The 19,739-nt window shown below is 34.4% G+C and overlaps 1 protein-coding gene across 20 annotated transcripts in view; it reads left to right on the forward strand.

Annotated features, from left to right (window-relative positions):
* slc4a11 (solute carrier family 4 member 11) overlaps positions 1-19,739 on the forward strand; it is a 176,500-nt gene that overhangs the window by 88,911 nt on the left and 67,850 nt on the right. For all 20 annotated transcript variants that reach the window (XM_073919600.1, XM_073919605.1, XM_068212856.1 and 17 more), the window contains one exon: positions 6,974-7,055. In XM_073919600.1, the coding sequence (XP_073775701.1) occupies positions 6,974-7,055 (82 nt within the window). The remainder of the gene's footprint in view (positions 1-6,973; positions 7,056-19,739) is intronic.

A 19,739-nucleotide genomic window follows, 5' to 3' on the forward strand; every position in this document is an offset into this window, starting at 1 on the left:
GATGATTGCCTGAATGTTAATGCATGTATTATATTATATTATATTATATTATATTATATTATATTATATTATATTATATTATATTATATTATATCATATCATATCATATCATATCATATCATATCATATTATATTATATTATATTATATTATATTATATTATAAATTTTACGTGTTGTGTTTTTCTTTTTTTTACTACACCAAGTACTAGCTTAAAACTAACAACGCTGCTTTGGTGACTGGCTAAATTTAAGTAAGTTTATTTTTAAATTTATTATTTTATTTCAATAAACAATAAAGTAACCTTTTTGGTAATAATTTATTACACACTGTGAATCGTTCATTAAGCATTAGCTAATAGTGAATTCATTTTTGTTAAGCATTAACTCTACATTAGACTTTAGCAAAAGAGCATATCCAACAAGAGGCAACACTCTGTTGCCATTTGAGAAACCGCCACTAGATGTCGATAGTGTCATGTGGCCGCCATTTTGGAATAAATATTCCAATAGGAAAACAGCATGGATAACCAACACTAGACAGAATGAATTAAAATATTCTGTTAAATATGAGTTAAAATAAATACATCCCCTTTGAAAAGTAAAATTTTAAAAGATTTTAAAAGAATTTCTCAATGAAAACAGACATTTTTCAAAATGTTGATAAGTCTAAGTTTAATAAACCTGATATATCTAAATTTTTTGGTTTACATATAACATAAAAGTAAGGTTAACAAAATAACTTAATTACTTTTTTTTGTTCTGTTTTACTTAAATTAGGGTGAAGCAAAAATGAGTATACGCAACAAAAACTACAGCAAAAACTACATTACCTGGTAGTTTGTATGGCCTCCATGATTTTTAATGACATCATTAAAAATTGTGAATATATATATATATATATATATATATATATATATATATATATATATATATATATATATATACAGTATATATATATATATATATATATATATATATACAGTATATATATATATATATATATATATACAGTATATATATATATATATATATATATATATATATATATATATATATATATATATATATATATATATATAAATTTGGAGAAAGTAGCTTTTTAAGTAAAACCGTTATTAGTCTTTTTTTAAACTTACAACACTGGTTAAAGTTAAAAAACATTAAAAAACATTAACATTAAAAAAAGCGCTGTTTACACAGGCGGGGACAATACAGAATTTTTCTGTAAAAGACCATTTACACACCCATTCCAAAATACTGGTAAATTCTGACATGATTAACCAGAAATGACCTCTAAATGGCTGGGATTGTATTTGTAAACATTTGACTACATTACAAACTCTGTGGATGAATCAGTATTGTGAACAACTCTGATGAAAACATGTAGAGAAACACTTTTGCATGTCGAGCTGTACATGATATGTGTGTGTGTGCTTGGGCTCACGGGCTGTTTCACGGGCACACGCAAAGTTTGAAGGTAAACAAACAATGGCTTATCATAAGCATCTTATCAATAATTATTTACACCGTTGGCATTAAGATGAAAATATAAATGTTGTTTGACTAACTTCTAGCAGCTAAATGTGTCTTGGAAAATATTCAAAGGCTTTTATTCTCATAAACCGTGTGGACATGAATGCGTCTGACTGTTCTGATTGGCTTAAGCAGACGTCTCACGTCAGCACGTTCTGGACGTGCACACGCTCTTTTTGGGAGTCTTCCTTCTGCATTCACACAGCGCAGTATTCCGGCAAATTACTGGTAATGTTACAATTTCTCTTTCCGGAAAATAGCCAGAACGAATTTACCAGTATTTTAAAAAAGCACCTATTCAAAAAGGGGCTATTATAATACTTCAACAAAAGTACTTTTAATCTGTTATCAACATCCCATTTTGAAAATCATATGTCAGTAATAATATGTATTATGCCTATTAAATTAAAGTAATTTAAAGTAATTTTACCTAAAAGTGACTGTTTCAAGAAAACAAGTATGGTTAAAATATTAAACATTAAGTCTTTAAAATAAACTATTAAAAGTGCTGATAATCTTCTGATCTGATAGTCTTTGATTTTAAGTGTTCTATTGGCATCTTTTAGGTTGTATTTCTGCTTTAATGCGCTTTTTAAATAAATCAATAAAAAACAAAGCAGCTGTTTGCCATCGTGACAGCTATAAGACCCAATGGATGGCTAATCACTTTCACTCTAGAATGGCGAAATCGCTGGGCGCTGCTGTTGCAATGGAATGTTCTATTGAGTGTCGCTTTTTGGTGATTCTATGCTCGTTGACGTTAGTAAGCAGTTCATAAAAACATCTACAAATGCTGTATTATGATCTTTAAAAAACTATCCAACTATTCTTAAATAACTGGTTTGGACTGTAAATAATACAATACTTGATTTATTCAGTTATTTGTTCATTTTCCTTTAGTCTCTATTTCAGAGGTCGCCACAGCGGAATGAACCACCATCTATTTCAACATATGTTTTATGCAGCAGATGCCCTTCCAGCTGCAACCAAGTATTGGGAAACACCCATGGACACTCATTCATTCACACACACACACACACACACACACACACACACACACACACACACACACACACACACACACACACACACACACTCATACTCTATAACCTTTCAAGCTTAATTCACTTATAGCGTAAATCTTTGGACTGTGGGGGAAACCAGAGCACATGGATAAAACCCACGCAAACACAGAGAGAACACGCAAATTCCACACAGAAACTAACTGCTCATCTCCATATGAACTGGTTTTCCGCTTTTACCAAAGCAGAGTTGACCATGACAATGGGATTTAAGTCCAGTGAAGAACGATTCCAGAAAGCACGACAAAACAAAAGCCAAAAAATAAAATAATTAAGTAAATATCAGTGTGAAAATGTGGTAAAATCTGAAAACAGTAAAAATTGGAGGGCTTTTCTTTTTCTGGATTTCTTTTTAAAATACTGAGGTTGGGTTTAGCTAAGGGGGTGGGTGGATCAATTGGTGCTTCTTTAAACACTATTGGTTGGTTTTAGTGAAGGGGGGTGGATCAGTCAGTAAGTCAATCAGTCGACAGCAGCCTCTGGTGGATTTACATGAGAACAGCAGGCACAAATGGCACTCGAGAGAGAAATTTGATCTCTAAAATCATACACAGCAGCCTCTGGTGACTTAGCAAAAACTGCAGAAACGTGGAATGTAAATTGTAGCTCCTAGGATGTGATTTGCTCTCTTCAGAAATGTATATAGGGGTACGTAATCAGACTGATCCTGGGTTGGAGGCAACAGTGCTAACCACTGAGCCACCGTGCCACCCATACTTAATTTAGTAATGAAAAATGGATTATTAACAAAGCATGAAAAGCAATTAAACATGTGCTTTTATGTCAGGAATAAAGCATTTGTTACTGTATTTACAAACTTTCATGAACTGCTTAATGTAACATTTATATATTGCTTACTAACATCTATTAATATAAAGTTAATGCTTAACATATAACTATCAACTATTTGTTAATGCTTCATAAAAGATTCATAGTTTGTAGCTATTATGAAGTGTTACCACATTTTATAGTTAGTATTAGCGAATGATTAAACTGGCTGTTTGAACTGAACTGTATTAAAATATCTTATCGCTCTCATAACCACAAGTTGTGATGATGAATATATGTGAATCTGGTCCCCTGGCATGTAATCATCAGAAATATATCGCAACTTTTTCGTTTATTTGTTTGTTTGTTTATATGAGCAATAAAATATGTAATATGTTTAAAAGATTCAACATCCTGTCCATATTCAGTGTTTCTAAAGATTTACCTCAGCACACATGCCTTAATGGCCTTGCACAACATGCATCATTGTACTGTACTTATGCTTTTTAAAAGTACTGTGGAAAGAGAGGTCTGCTTCTTCCCTCACAAATGCACCAAGCACACAATTATCTCAGCTGTTTGTCCTCCTGCCAATTCAACAGGCTTCATATTGCCATGTATTGCTCCATTGATACGTTTCACTCTCTTTTGCCCTCCTTTTCATTCTTTCCCTCTTCCTGTCTGTTTCTCGATGGTGCTGAGTGTGTTGTCATGGTGATATCCATCTGTCCACGGTGTGAGTGTGTGATGTCTTATTGATGAGACAGTGTGACTGTGTGCCAGAGACATCCATCCTGCCTGCTAAACAGCACACACACACGGGCACACACACACACGGGCACACACACACACACACACACACACACACACACACACACACACACAAACACACACACACACACACACACACACACACACACACAAACACACACACACACATATAGTTTTTGGTGGTCATGCTGAACAACTCACACCTGTCACCTCTGTTGGACAGAGGACACACACACATGCTCAGACTGCTTGTTGCTTAAGGCAAGACACTGCAGGTGAATGGTAAAAAAGTAGTTAAAAAATACAAATAGTTATCACTACTTCCCTGGTTTATTAGTTACATAATATACTGTGTGATATAAAATGTACAATTTTTATTTTCCTAGCACACATTAATATTTTTTAGGTAAACAATTAATTGGTCCAAGTAAATTCACAGAATAAAAATGTTTGTTTCGGTAATCTTTAATCAAAATTAGACAATTTAATTTGATGTCTGGGGTCGCAGCCCTTCTCCGTTGACGTCAATTTGCCGGGTTCAGCCACAACATTCTTAACCCAGCCCCCTTACTGTTATAATGCCATGAGGGCATGACGTGCAGCAAGAAAGCCCCACCCCTACTCAATATTATATTTCAGTGGGGTATAGGCTGGTCAGCCAGCCTCAGGGCTTCCGCTTAATGTCATCCCATACAAAATCACAGCGCCAAAGGTCTGATTTCCTTAAAAAACAGCGATCTTCACTGTCTGGCTAAGATACGATAAAACGTGGGTATCAGACCAAACAAGAAGCACTGCATTGGACTATATTTTTTAGCTTCATGTCTTTTAAAATAAGGAAATTTATTTCAACTCAGTATTTTCAATGGAATTTCTGCATTGGCCTGCGACTAATGACGGCGCCTGCGTTTAAACGTTTTTTCGTCTCTTCTTGCGCTTTAGCTAAATGAATGCTTAAGTATATATAACTGGTTATATTTGAATTACATTACAGCATCGATTCTGTAAAAGTAGCCGTATGAAATTGAAAATAGTCACATAAAGCTTTCACCGGAAGTTCACCGGAAGTTTATCATTGGCTGGAAAACACTAGCTGTGCATATAGCTTGTTGTAAGTGCATCAACATACTGAAATAAAAATCTCAGCAATGTCTGACAAGAATGGCTAAATGATTTTAGTGATTGTTTTCTAAAATGTTATGTTTAAATTAAAGCCAAAGCCATATCATCCTGCAGCACAAGACCGGTTACTCATTAAAGCTTGTCAGGGCTGAGCCTGGTTAGTACCTGCATGGGAGACCACAAGAGAAAAGTTACTCAATCTGTGGTCTGTCTGAGTCATGCCACATTGAAGTGAAGGGGACACTATATTATCAGTGAGAACCGTCTTTCGGATGAAACGTTAAACCAAGGACTTGACTCACTGTGGTCATTAAAAATTCCATGTAACCTAAATTCCTTCCATCAGCTTTTACCTATCATGGCCTTCCAATTATCCCCAACCAATGAATTGGCTGTATTACTGTCTATCCACTCCTTCTATAGCTGGTGTGTGGTGAGCACACTAGCCCCGTTGTCCTGTGGCTGCCGTCGCATCATCCAAGTAGATGCTGCACACTGGTGATGGAGTGGGGAGACCCCCCTCATGATTGTGAAGCGGTTTAGGTGTATGGCTATACAAAATATATGCGCTATATAATACACAAAGACCCCTTTCACATTTACGAGTTTCTCAGTAGCAGAAGGCATTCATCAAACTTAGAGTGCACTGAACTGGAGAGTATAATAAAATTTTTTTTTTCAATCCTTTTTGCTGAAATAAAAAAAAAAAAACTTCTTGATAGGGTTATCAAGACTTTCAGAAGAAGGAAAAAAATGTGTGATGACGGCAGCCAAAGGAGAGAATAAAATCAAATTTACTGTCCTGCCCCATAAACGCTGCATTAGAAACACCTCGCCTAAGTGGTAATGATATAACAGATGATATAATACATACATAAAAACATTTAAATGTTCATACATTTAAAAAAAAGATCTACTGTAAATATTAAAAACTTTCAAGGATTTAAAAATATGATGACGGGTAAACGTGTGTAACAGTCTTGTGAAAATTGTCAATTACTTACTTTTTACTTGTATATGCTGTAGGATAATTCTATGTGAACATGAATCTGTCAAGTTTAGTGTATGTAATTGGAAATTTCTGACTAAACAAAACTCATTTTGAAGAAAAAATCTTTCTTTTTATCAGACTAATGAAGTTTTAATAAAAATCTAAAAAGCCTAAAATTTCAAAGTTGACAGGTGCAGATGATAAAATGTGTTTTTGCCTGCAGTGTCTTGCCTTAATATGCTAGACAGCTCACACCTACACGAGCCGAAGGACACACACACACATACAAGCATACCCACACACAAGCTCAGAGATTGATTAATTTGAATTAAACATTTGGTGGTGTTCTTGGAAAGGTCTTCATTGTCACTCACGCTGGCTGCAGTGATGTGTATTGTCCTCTGGTGAGCCTCTGCTTCTGTTTTACCTTGATATTCATTAGCCTTTTCGTGGAGATGTGCGGACTTGATTTAATTATTAGTCGCTCCATCATTTCGCATCCTTGTGTTTGAGAGTTTTTGTGTCACCGTGTTCAGTAAAAGTCAGTTAACTTGATCTTGGTGTTACATTACTGTACTCTTGAAGTGGCATCCAGATTGTAGTTGACTTGAATTAGTTGTTTGGTTTGTGTTTTCATGCATGGTCACCTGTTGCGTGTAGTGATCGCTCTGTCACGACTAACCCTTTTGCCTTGCCCCCTCACAGTGCATCTATTGTCAGAGACGCTGCAGTGTGTGACGGCCACAGCCACGGGGATCCAGTACCAGCAGTCCTGGCTTTGCATCCTGTAAGTGTCCTTCCATACAAGTGTTCTCATATGCAGTGCAGAGCCTTGAGAGTTTCTAGAGCAGGGGTGTCTGCAGAAATGTTGACAGTGATTACAATATTATAATAATAATAATAATTATTATTATTATTATTATTATTATTATTATCATTATCATTATCATTATTATTATTATTATTATTATTATTATTATTATTATTATTATTATTATTATTATTATTATTATTGTTAATAAAAGTCTGGTAAAAACATCAAAGTTTATTAATTAGTTTTAAAATATTTTTAATTTTTAATTTAAAGATAATTTAAAGACATTTAAACAAAGCAATTATATTCCAAGTGTTTGTTGTTTTTGTTTGTTTGTTTGTTTGTTGTCAACTCTTATGGTTGCAACACAGGCTCATTGTAAGTACGTACCCTTGTATACACTTCTGCTACGTATGGCTGCATTTTGTCTTTAAAAAGAACGCTACGAGGCGGTGTGATGCTGCCGACTTCTGCGGTTTCTTTTTGTGCTACCAACTGACGCTTACCTCCATGTTAACGGCCGTTACATTGTTACCAGTTTACCCAGTAGCTTGCCATGTACTTTGGAGAACTTGAGATGCAAAGAGAAGTTGATCGCGACGACGGGTTCAAGTCCGGTGAAGAAAAAAAAAAGCAGATAAAACAAAATTTAAAACATAAATAAACAACTAAATAACAGGGCATGATACGATACGAAAATGTGGTATAAATCATGTGGCCACGAGGGCTTTTCTTTTTCTAGATTGCCTTTAAAAACACTGTCGGTTGGGTTTAGGAAAAGCGGTGGTCAGGTCAATCTGTGGTTTTGAAAAGACTATTGGTTAGGTTTAGGGAAGGGGGTGGGTGGACGGATCGGTCGGTCAGTCAGTCGACACCTCTGGTGGATTCACAGGAGAACAGTAGGTGTGAATGGCACTCGCGAGACAAGTTTTATATCTTAAAAGTTTACACAGTGTCCTCTGGTGGATTTACAAAAAAAAAAAAAAACACTACAGAAAAACGAACCTCCTGGGATGTATTTCACAATCTCCAGAAATGTATACAGGGGTATGTATCAATAATAAGCCTGGGTTACTATTATTGATCGATATATGCTGAAAATTGCATCATGGTTACCATAAAAATATGAATCAAAAGAACATAGTTTCAAACCATTTGTTGGGCAAAGAATCCTTTATGATAACTTCAGTGACATTGATAACATATATATACATATACGCATATCTTTTTTAAATCATGAAAGGTTAAAAGTCTTGTAATAACCCGAGTGCCACTCCAGGGTTTTTCCAATAAGTGATTCAATGAGTGCTCTATAAAGGGTTAAACTAATTCTGTGCAACTTGTTGATTCATAGAGATATTACTAAAGGTTATTTGCTCATAATAATAATAAAAAAACTTAAGTAAACTCAATTGCACAAATGATATGATTAGTCTATTAGTGCAGTTCAGTTAAAATGAGTGTAAACACTGGCATACAGGACCTCAGTGCTGACCAAATAAGTTGTACACAAAAAAAGATGTTTTAATCAGTCACCCTCTTTTAACTGACGAATCTATATATAGTTGTCATATCTATTCGTTTTATCAAATTCCTCTCTGTGCCACCACACAGGGTATATTCTGTTTTGCAACAGACAAAGTAAATGAAAAAAATATAGAGCTAGGTGTCAAGTCTAACTTCAGCAGGTAGCCAGAAAGATGAGAGATGCTTTGAATGTTTGTACATGTAGCTAGTGAACTCTATCCATAAAAAAGACCAATAAATGGACTCTTCTGAGGTCAGTGGCCAGTCCACATGTACAAAGTGCTCAGAACAAGTAGCTGTGTCAAAAGTACAACTTCAGATGATACTTCTAGACACCTCAATACAGAAGAGGTGAAGGACTGTAGAAAAAACAGTCAAGGGTGAGTCATTTCAAAAGAGGCTCTCAGAAAAAGCAAGTTTGTTATTATCGCTATTGAAATTCCTTGCCAGGAATGAAAAGTCCTCAAACAACGAATCATCAATTAAAATATTGAATTTGGAATTATAATGTGCTGCTAAAGCAGTGCCAACTATAACAAGTTTGTTGAGGTGTCAGGCAGGCATGGTTCATTTGAAACTAGACGAATACTGTAGATATGCATTGGACCCTGTTCCCAACTCTGATATATGGCAATTACATACAGTTGAAGTCAGAATTATTAGCCCCTCTTTGATTTTTATATTCTTTTTTAAAATACTTCCCAAATGATGTTTAACATAGCAAGGACATTTTCACAGTATGTCTGATAATATTTTTTCTTCTGAAAAAAATCTTATTTGTTTTATTTCAGCTAGAATAAAAGCAGTTTTTAATTTTTAAAAGCCATTTTAAGGTTAAAATTATTAGCCCCTTTAAGCTATATTTTTCCCTGATAGTCTACTGAATCAACCATCGTTATACAATAACTTGCCTAATTACCCTAACCTGCATAGTTACCCTAATTAACCTAGTTAAGTTTTTAGATGTAGCTCTAAGCTGTATAGAAGAGTCTTGAAAAATATCTAGTAAAATATTATGTATTGTCATTATGGCAAAGATAAAATAAATCAGTTATTGGAAATGAGTTATTAAAACTATTATGTTTAGAAATGTGTTGAAAAAATCTTCACTCAGTTAAACAGACATTGGGGAAAAAATAAACAGGGGTGCTAATAATTCAGGGGGGCTAATAATTCTGAATTCAACTGTATATGACATATAAATTCATTTTTTGGATTTTAGTATTTTTTCAGTCATTGGAATTACAAGTATGTGCAAAAATGTTCAAATATGTTAACTTTAATTTGATATATTTTGTACGTGTTTTATATGAACTTAATTATATCTACTGCATTTAAACAAAGGTTGAACAAATATGCCAAAATCTTTATATATTTTTTGCATATCTAATTTCATATACATGAAATCGAAATATGAACTTGCATGCATATGTAATTTGCATATACAATTGAAGTCAGAATTATTAGCCTCCCTGTTTATTTTTCCCCAATTTCTGTTTAATACATTATATACATTATACATACATTATAGTTTTAATAACTCATTTCTAAAAACTGATTAATTTTTTGCCATGGTGACTGTAAATAATATTTGACTAGACATTTTTCAAGACACTTCTATACAGCTTAAAGTGACATTTAAAGGCTTAACTAGGTTAATTATGCTATCTAGGCAGGTTAGGGTAATTTGACAAGCTATTGTATAATGATGGTTTGTTCTGTAGACTATCAAAACCAAAATAGCGTAAAGGGGCTAAAAATTTTGACCTTAAAATGATTCTTAAAAAATTCAAAACAGATTTTTATTCTACTCGAAATAAAACAAATAAGACTTTCTCCAGAAGAAAAAAATATGATCAGACATGCTTCCTTGCACTGTTAAACATCATTTGGGAAATATTTAAAAAAGAAAAAAAATTGAAAGAGGGGCAAATAATTCTGACTTCAACTTTATATCCATATATCTATGCAGGTATTTTTTTTAATTCTTTCTGACCTTGACTTTAGTTATGATCTAAATATGCTATTTGTTCACCCCAAAAATGTATTAGCTGGTCTCCTTGACACTTACATACTTAAAGTGTGAATTTGACTTCTACATCAAATGATCGGCATAACCTGCGACATGTGCCTTGCACATAGCCGAGACTTCTGTGAACTCTCTTTGTGTTGCTGTGACAAAAACACAACTGAAACACTAGCCATCAGTGGGGGTTCTTTATTTTTTAACTATTAAAACCGTATCAAAACATTCAACTTAAAATTCGTATAGATTTGTATGTCCTCTGATGAAACGCTGCCGGATCAGTTTGATCATGTGCTGTATAATAATGTGCCTGAGGCTGATGAGGAGGCGGATGGCCTTGGGGAAGAAGTCGCTATAATGGCAAGAGGTTTTTATGTTCTTGTACTTGCATGTCTGGCTGATTAAAGACAGGTTAGAGGGTCATGCCCAGGATGTGATGAGGATCTCTTCGCTGGCTCTGTGAAAACTGGTTGGTGTTTCTAGTTCTAGTAGTGGGAGGAAGGATTTGCATTAACATACACTTTACTACTACTACTCAGAGTTGCATCCATTTAATCAAGATAAAGTAAAAATCAGTAAGAAATGAATTTGTGATTATATGAAACATGCTAATTATACGTGGTAGAATATGTCTTAAAATGCAATATATTCCTGTAATGGCTAAGCTGAATTTTCGGCATCATTAATCCAGTCTTCAGTGTCACGTTATACTTCAGAAATCATTCTAATATGGTGATTTGCTGTGAATATTTGCTGTTAATTTACTCGCCTCAGGCAATTAAAGATGTAGATAATTTTTTTTTCCCTACAGTAGAGCATTTAAGACGATTATTAACTGAATATGTGGTGCCCTGTGGTTCATAAAAAGCAAGTCAATGGCTACAAAAACATATACAGGCAAAACATAGATTAAAAAAAGGATACATATTGCCTATATGTATCATATATTGTATATACTCAGATTACTGCTGTTAATATAATAACACATAACTTTTCTTCTTTGGAAGTATAATTATTGTGAAAGCTTTACAAGTAAACATACATTGAACTGAGCTGTGGCAAAAACAATCATTCTGTGCACAAAACTGGATATTACTTATAAAATGTGCAATTTAGGGTTAGCACTGTCGCCGTACAGCAAGTAAGTTGTTGGTTTAAGTCCCGGCTTTCTGTGTGGAGTTTGCATGTTCCTCCCGTTTACGTGGATTTCCTCCGGGTGCTCCGGTTTTCCCCACAGTTCAAGCACATGCAGTGTAAGTGAATTTAATTTACAAATTTGGCAGTAATGTATGAGTGTGTGTGAATGAGTGTGTATAGGTTTTTCCCAGTACTGGGTTGTGGCAGGAAGGGTATCCGCTGCATAAAACATATGCTGGAATAGTTGGTGGTTTATTCGCTGTGTCGACCCCTGACAAATAAGAGACTAAGCTAAAGGAAAACGAATGAATGAACAAATGTACAATTTATTTTATATAGCTTGCTGCTAGAGACATTTATAAATGTTAACTGTTATCTGACAAACATTTCATACATGCTAAGCATTTATGAGAACACCCCTCATAAATCTGTCATTTAAATTAATATTTTCTTTAAGAAAATATTCATATGCATTATACATAATGCATATACAGTAGATTAATAAGGCACTGCAGCCAGACCTGAAGCTAATTTAGCTAATTTAAGAAAATAGTTAACAATAATGGTTCAAAAATTTGTAGTCCAAATTTATGTTAGGAAAAAAATTTAAAATAATAAGCAAAAATCAAAAGTTAGAATCAAATCAAATATATTAAATTTTGTTGAAATTTTGAATTTCATATTTTTGTTGTAATATTTTGCATGAATTTAGATGTATTATTTTTTCTATTTCTAAAGATGTTTGCTGACTAAAATATTATTTTAATTTTAATAAATATGTCTGTTTAGTAAATCTGTTTTGTTCAAATTAGCGAAATATATTACTTATATTCAATGAGATTTGATAAAATTTATATAAAATATTAATTTCCAAAATGGGGTGTACTTATTGACACTTAGCACTGTATAAATAAGTATATTTAAAGTTTGCTTCCAAAAATACTAAGCATATATCATTAAAAGGTATATTCAGAAAAAGACAGATAAAATTGCATATAAATGAGCCATACAACCTTTTAATTTTACTGTTTTGAACAAAAAACGTAGATGAAAAAATAAAGTTATTAAATTATAAAATGGTAGCCATTAAAAACAATATACTGTATGTTGAAACATACTGAAATACACTGTAGCCCGTGTCACTGGTTTGCCACCAGTATACATTTTTCCATATTGAAGGTTGTTAAATATAATTTATTATGTAAACATGGTTTTGTATGTTTTCTATGTTAATTTTTATTTGTTTCTAATGAACAAGTTCATACTGACCCTAATTTTTAAAAGCAGATAGTAAAATATTTGTTTGTGTGTAATCGTTAATTGGCTTATGACTTATATAATTTGCATATTTAGAAATATTTAGAACAAATGACGTGTTTGTGTGTAATTCTGAAATTCAAGATTATGTGGAAGACTCATTAATAGAGCTCAGCTAGTAAGGGTTCTGTGATTGCTGAATATTTGCTGGCCATCTACACCTCAAGCAAGTGATGCAACAAAACAGCTTCGTTTATTATAACGAGAGTTTTTGCAGGAGTTGAGATCTCATCGTGATTACAGAAAGCTCACTGTGAGCTAAAACAGCAGTGTGAAAGTGAGCAGTGGACCCTCTGCTGCCACACTTACAGTGCTGACAGTGATTATAATGGGAGCATGGGGTTTTGTCGCATCACACAGCCAGCAGTCTAGCTAGGGCGTCATTCCACACTTCTCCCAATATCTGTAGAGGCTATTTATGTATATGAGAATGTATGAGTGCATATCATTAAAAAATTAACACGAGGAACTGATTATTTTCTTAATGTATACAATAACCATGAAAACCCTTTAATAGTTAAATTATAAACATTATAATAGTCAAATATGTTTTGGTTGTTTTAGTAAAGTTGTTTTTAATGTTAAAAAATGTCATATTCTACAGTATTAAAGCAAACAAACAAAAACTATTTGGGTGTACTAGTAAAATTGCCCATCCACTATATTTAAAGGTGGTCTGCCTAAATGCTAACCGGTCAACATAATATCTTTCAAATACAATCCCTCCGCAAACGCCCACATTAAAGATGACAGAGACCCACTAGATCATATCATTCACTAGTTAGAAAACTTTATAGTACTTTATAATACTACAATTCCCAGCAAAAAACTGTATCATATCTAGCACCTATTACTAACCCATATTTAGTTGCTATTTCAGAATATTCAAAGTAGCATGGTAAACAATATCGGGAGTGTGTCACAGGCTGTCATTGTTCAAAAATTAGCCAATGTGAATATACAACCAACTTCACCTCAGTAAAGCAGGCTAGGTGGAATAGTGCTATTAACTTATGTTTTGTTGGTAAAATGAATAAAATTTACAATATAGATGTAAGAGGTCCTCAATGAAACTGAAAATAGTCACATCAATCTTTCAGCGGAAGATTTCAGTGGCTGAACAACACTTCTCTGCATATAACCTATTCGTAAAACAACACAATCTACATGAGTTTTGTGTGACTGAAATTGTTTTAAAACATAACATTAACTGTCTAAAAGAAATACTTTGGCCATAGTGTCTTCCATAGTGTCCACTGTCCAGCATGCAAAAGTAACTCCAATATTGATTCAGGATTTTAAAAAGTTTTGATTTAGCATTTGTTTTCAGGGCTGTCGCTCACGTGAATCCATGCATAAGCGGATCTCTGTGAAAGGGTCCGCAGTTGTTCAGATCTAAATTTGCTGACAGACAGTTTGGGCTACTTATCAGAATTATCGGAATTATCAGCCCAACAATATTTAATTGGATAATAATTTTTTGTCTTATGCCTTACCCAGAATAAAAAAATACATATAAATACATTTAGATCATTTACTTTCATTTATTAATCATTACCAGTGGAGAGACTTTCAACCAGCACAACAAAAAAATGTTTCTGAAGACAATCACATACTGCACCTTTAAATATACAATACCAATTAAATCTCAATGTTGCTATTGCAGAAGATACCATGATAGGGTTATCAGGAATCATTTTGTTATAAAAGCCAGCTAGATCTAGATTCCATTTACTTTCCATTTTTAATATGGCATTTATTACACAGCTAACTTCCTAAATAAGCAAATCAGCAAATATGTAAAACTGATCAAAATATGGATTAGATTTAAAGTATTTTATTAGCTCACTGAATGCAAAGCTTTCACCAAGTAACCATTTGATAGAAAGTAGAAACAAGTGAACTTCTTATAACATAAAATAATTATGTGGGCAAACGATATTGAGTTGAGCTGAAACCAGGGTGCGTTTCGAATTACATGGGAGTTTGGGGGAGTCTGACTCACCCTAATTAACACTTGATCCCCCTGAAGGACATCAAAACAAGATTGGGGTTTAAGGGATGGTGTTCCCTTAAATGAAGTTAATCAATAATTTGCTCTAATCTATTTCCTAAATAATGTTAATAATTGAAATAATAGATCATTTAAATGTAAATTTTACCACTCCTATAAAGGTTCATACCATTATATGGTTCATATAACAGAAGATGGATTCTATGGCTGCAGAAAAATAGTAATTTAGCCATTTAAAACTAGCAAATCAAGACCACCTATTTTACTAGAAAGATGTTTTATTCACAATAGGTGTTTGTATCAACTTGTAGCTTAAAACTAGCTGTATAATTGTATTTTATTTTACACTTGCTCAAACATAATATTATTTACATCAACAGTAAAATTATAAATGAGTGCAGTCTTTTGTGGTCATCCCCTTATTAGTGCAGGAATGCCAACGTGTCACCATGTGTTTAATATAACAAACGCCATAGAGAGTCACACCGCTGAAGGAGCCGATTTGAGGTTACTGTAGGACAGAACACGTTCAATATCTCTTAAAACAGAAATATCAAACTATTTGATTAATAAATTATGTGTTTTTGAATGAAAAATATAATTTCTGTTCACAGCATTATCTTTTTATTGCAAGTCTAAAAGACTGAAGGTGCCATTTGCACACAGTGTAAATAGAAGATACATGTTATATTTGTATGAAAGTAATAATATGTTTTGCAATAGTTTTCGCCAGATTTACTAAGCAGGGCAAATTAGTGTAGGAGCGCAATCCCATAAAGGTGCAGATGGGTGTAGAGAGTTGTGTTGGTGATTCTATTAAAGAACACAGATGCAGTCAGGTCATTTCCATAATGACCGATGCAATTTACCAGGAAATAGGACCATAAACAAGCAGTAGCAATGATAATCAGGTATTGGTAATCTTCACAACACAAAATTGGGTCAGGATATTATTTTTGGGGTGTTGGAAGATGGCACAAATACCATTAAAATCATAGTTAAAACTTTAGTAAACCAAGTTAAATGAAAGAGAAACTCCTACATATACATATGGTTCACTGTCAAAATTACTCTTTAGTAAATACTCACAGGCCTTTATAGTTAATTTTAAAATATTAAGTTTTTCACTGCACCAAAATCTAAGTAAACTGAACCAAAGCAAACTATTTGACCTTTTAATTTGCTATGTTTTAAATGAATTAATTAATTTGCTATGTTTTCAAAACAATGTAACATATAACAAACAGAACAATACTACTACTACTACTACTACTAATTATTATTATTATAATTATATAAATAATCCTGAAATTTTGTACATTGTCTATGAATAGGGTAAATTGTAGATTATTTACCATGGCAAGCTCACAGGGAACTAAAAACAGGCTCATTTAGAAGTAAACAGTTTAGATTTGAATTTGCATTAGCAAGTAAAAGTAGAGTGGATATGCATTGTCACTAAATGAGTTTAAAAGGGAAAAAACAATGGTTTTATTCATTCATTCATTTTCTTGTCAGCTTAGTCTCTGTATTAATCTGGGGTTGCCACAGCGGAATGAACCACCAACTTATCCAGCACATTTTTACAGAGCGGATGCCCTTTCAGCCGCAACTCATCTCTGGGAAACATTCACACAAACACACAAACTCATTAACTACGGAAAATTTAGCCAACCCAGTTCACCTAAACCGCATATTTTTGGACTGTGGGGTTAACCGGTGGACAGAAACACCAACTGAGCCGAGGTTCGAACCAGCAACCCAGCAACTTTTTTGCTGTGAGGTGACAGCACTACCTACTGTGCCACTGCATCGCCGATACAATGGTTTTATATCAACAAATTAATTGGTGACTGTTCACATCTGTCAAAATCTGCTTTGTGCTATTGAGTCATTTTTCAAAATAACCCAATCCTTAAACAAACCGTATCTAACAGACATCTACAGGTCATGATTAGGTTCTGGTGATTCATCTGCTTTCTTTCAAAGTTTTCAAAATCCGCCCACATGATTTCGTTCTCTGTACTTTTGCTTAACAACCACCAAAACTTTTATCAGCAGCCTCCAAACTACATGAGTGTCACACGGCGCCCAGCATCAGTGCACACACTAGCAAGTGTTGTTTTCTTTAGGCGATTGCAGCACTTTAGATGGTGCAATATTTCACAAGCCACTCCCTGTCAAACTTAACCAGCTGCTGTATGCACTAGTTTAGTGCTGTGCTGTACACATTTCAATTAAGCCATTGTCCTTCTTTATATGCAAATAAGGCATGTTATTGAATGAATTAGATTCACAGCCTTCAGGGCTCTTTGCCTGGTGCAGTGTACATTACTGCTGCTACTCCCTTCTTAAAGCAAGTGGTAAACTTATTTTTAAATATGAAAAGGATACTTATGCAGATTTGGTTGTGGTAATGGCAGCAAGTGATTCACTGAATTATGATAAAATGGAGGAGAACTGCATTACAACTGGGCTCATATCCAGAAACATGGCACTGCTGAGTGCACTTTGTGCAATTAAAAGAAGAGAATCAGGTGACCTGCAATGAGCACTTCCAATACTTTCTTTACTTGTACAGATTTGTTGGATGAATGATGGATAGATGGACAGATGGATGATTGCTAGATAGAAGGATGGATGGGTTGATGGCTGGATAGACAGATGGATGATGGATGGATGGATAACACCTAGATAGATGGAGGAATGGATGGACAGATAAATGGATGGGTAAATGGATAAATGGAAAGGTGGATGGATGGACTAATGGCTGGATGGACAGATGGATGATGGACAGATGAATAACAGCCAGATAGATGGGTGGACACATGGATTGATGGACTGTTAACAAAAGGATGATGAATGGGTGATGGAAAGATAAATGCACTTACAGGTGGATGGATGGATAGATGGATGGATGCATGGAGGGATGGATGATGGACAGATGTACAAATAGGTGATTGCTAGATGGATGGATGGACAAATGGATAAACAGAAAAATGGATGGATGAGTGGAAGAATGGATGATGAATGAATGGATGATAGCTAGATGGATGGACAAATGGATGAACAGATGAATAGATAGATGGATGAATGGGTGCTGGAATGACAAATTGACCTATTGATGGATGAATGGATGATGGACAGATGGACAAACACATGATGGCTTGATGGATAGATGGTTGGATGATGGACAGCTGGACAAATGGATGATGGCTAGATTGATGCATGCATGTATGTATGTATGTATGTATGGATGGATGGATGGATGGATGGATGCATGGAGGGATGGATGATGGACAGATGTACAAATAGATGATGGATGGATGGATAGATGGACAAATGATTAAACAGATAAATAGATGGATGGATAAGTGGATGAATGGATAGATGGATGATGGACAGATGGATGGATGAATGATGGCTAGATAAATGGACAAATGGATGAACATATGATTAGACAGAGGGATGAATAGGTGATGGAATGAAAAATTGACCTATTGATCGAAGGTTGGATGGATGGATGGATAAACAAATGGACAACTGGCTGATGGCTAGATGGATGATAGACAGTTGGACAAATGGATGATAGCTATAATGATGAATGCTTGGTATGTATGGATGGATTGATGGATGTATGGATGGATGAACAGATGGATAGATGGATGGATGAATGTGATGAAATGATAAATGGACTTACAGGTGGATAGATGGATGGATGGATTGATGGATGATGAACAAATGGACAACTGGCTGATGGCTAGATAGATGATGGACAGTTGGACAAATGATGGCTAGATGGATCAATGGATGGATGGATAGACAAATGGATAAACGGATGGATGGATAGATAGATAGATGGTCGAATAGCTGGACATATGGATGATGGATAGATGGACAAATGGATGAACATGAAACGATGGATGGATGAATAGGTGATGGAGGGTTAAATAAACTTACAGGTAGATGGATTGCTAGATGGATGAATGGATGATAGACAGATGGACAAATGGATGAACATGGATAAATGGATGGATGGATGAATGGGTGATGGAAGTCTAAATAAATTTACAGGTGGATGGATTGCTAGATGGATGGGTGGATGGATGATGCACAGATGAACAAATGGATGAAGACTAAATGGATATATGGATGATGGACAGCGGGACAAATGGAGGATGGTTGGATAGAAGGACAAATGGATAAACAGATGTATGGGTGATGGATGGGTAAATAGTCTTATGGGTGGATGGATGGATAGATGGATGGATGATGAACAGCTGGATAAATGGATGATGGCTGGATGGATGAGTGGATGGATTGATGGATGGATGCATAGATGAACAAGTGAATGGATGGATGTATGGATGGACAAGTGGAAGAACTTTTTCTGTTTGCTTTTCACTCTCTTGTGTATTTAATGAATGTGATCTTCATTAAACATGAATTAATGGGTTGTATTTAACAACTCACACTGTTAATTCAAAACCATAAATCAAGAGTCACTTAAGACCCTCGGGTCCTCTCTATGGTCAAAACAAAGACCCACAGTGAAGTAAATATCATAAAAACAGCCCAGTTCAGCCATATGCCCGGTGAGCAAAGGATTTGTGTTTCTTGAAATATGTACAGACAG

Source organism: Danio rerio, chromosome 13 (assembly GCF_049306965.1).
Source record: "Danio rerio strain Tuebingen ecotype United States chromosome 13, GRCz12tu, whole genome shotgun sequence".
Lineage (NCBI taxonomy): Eukaryota > Metazoa > Chordata > Actinopteri > Cypriniformes > Danionidae > Danio > Danio rerio.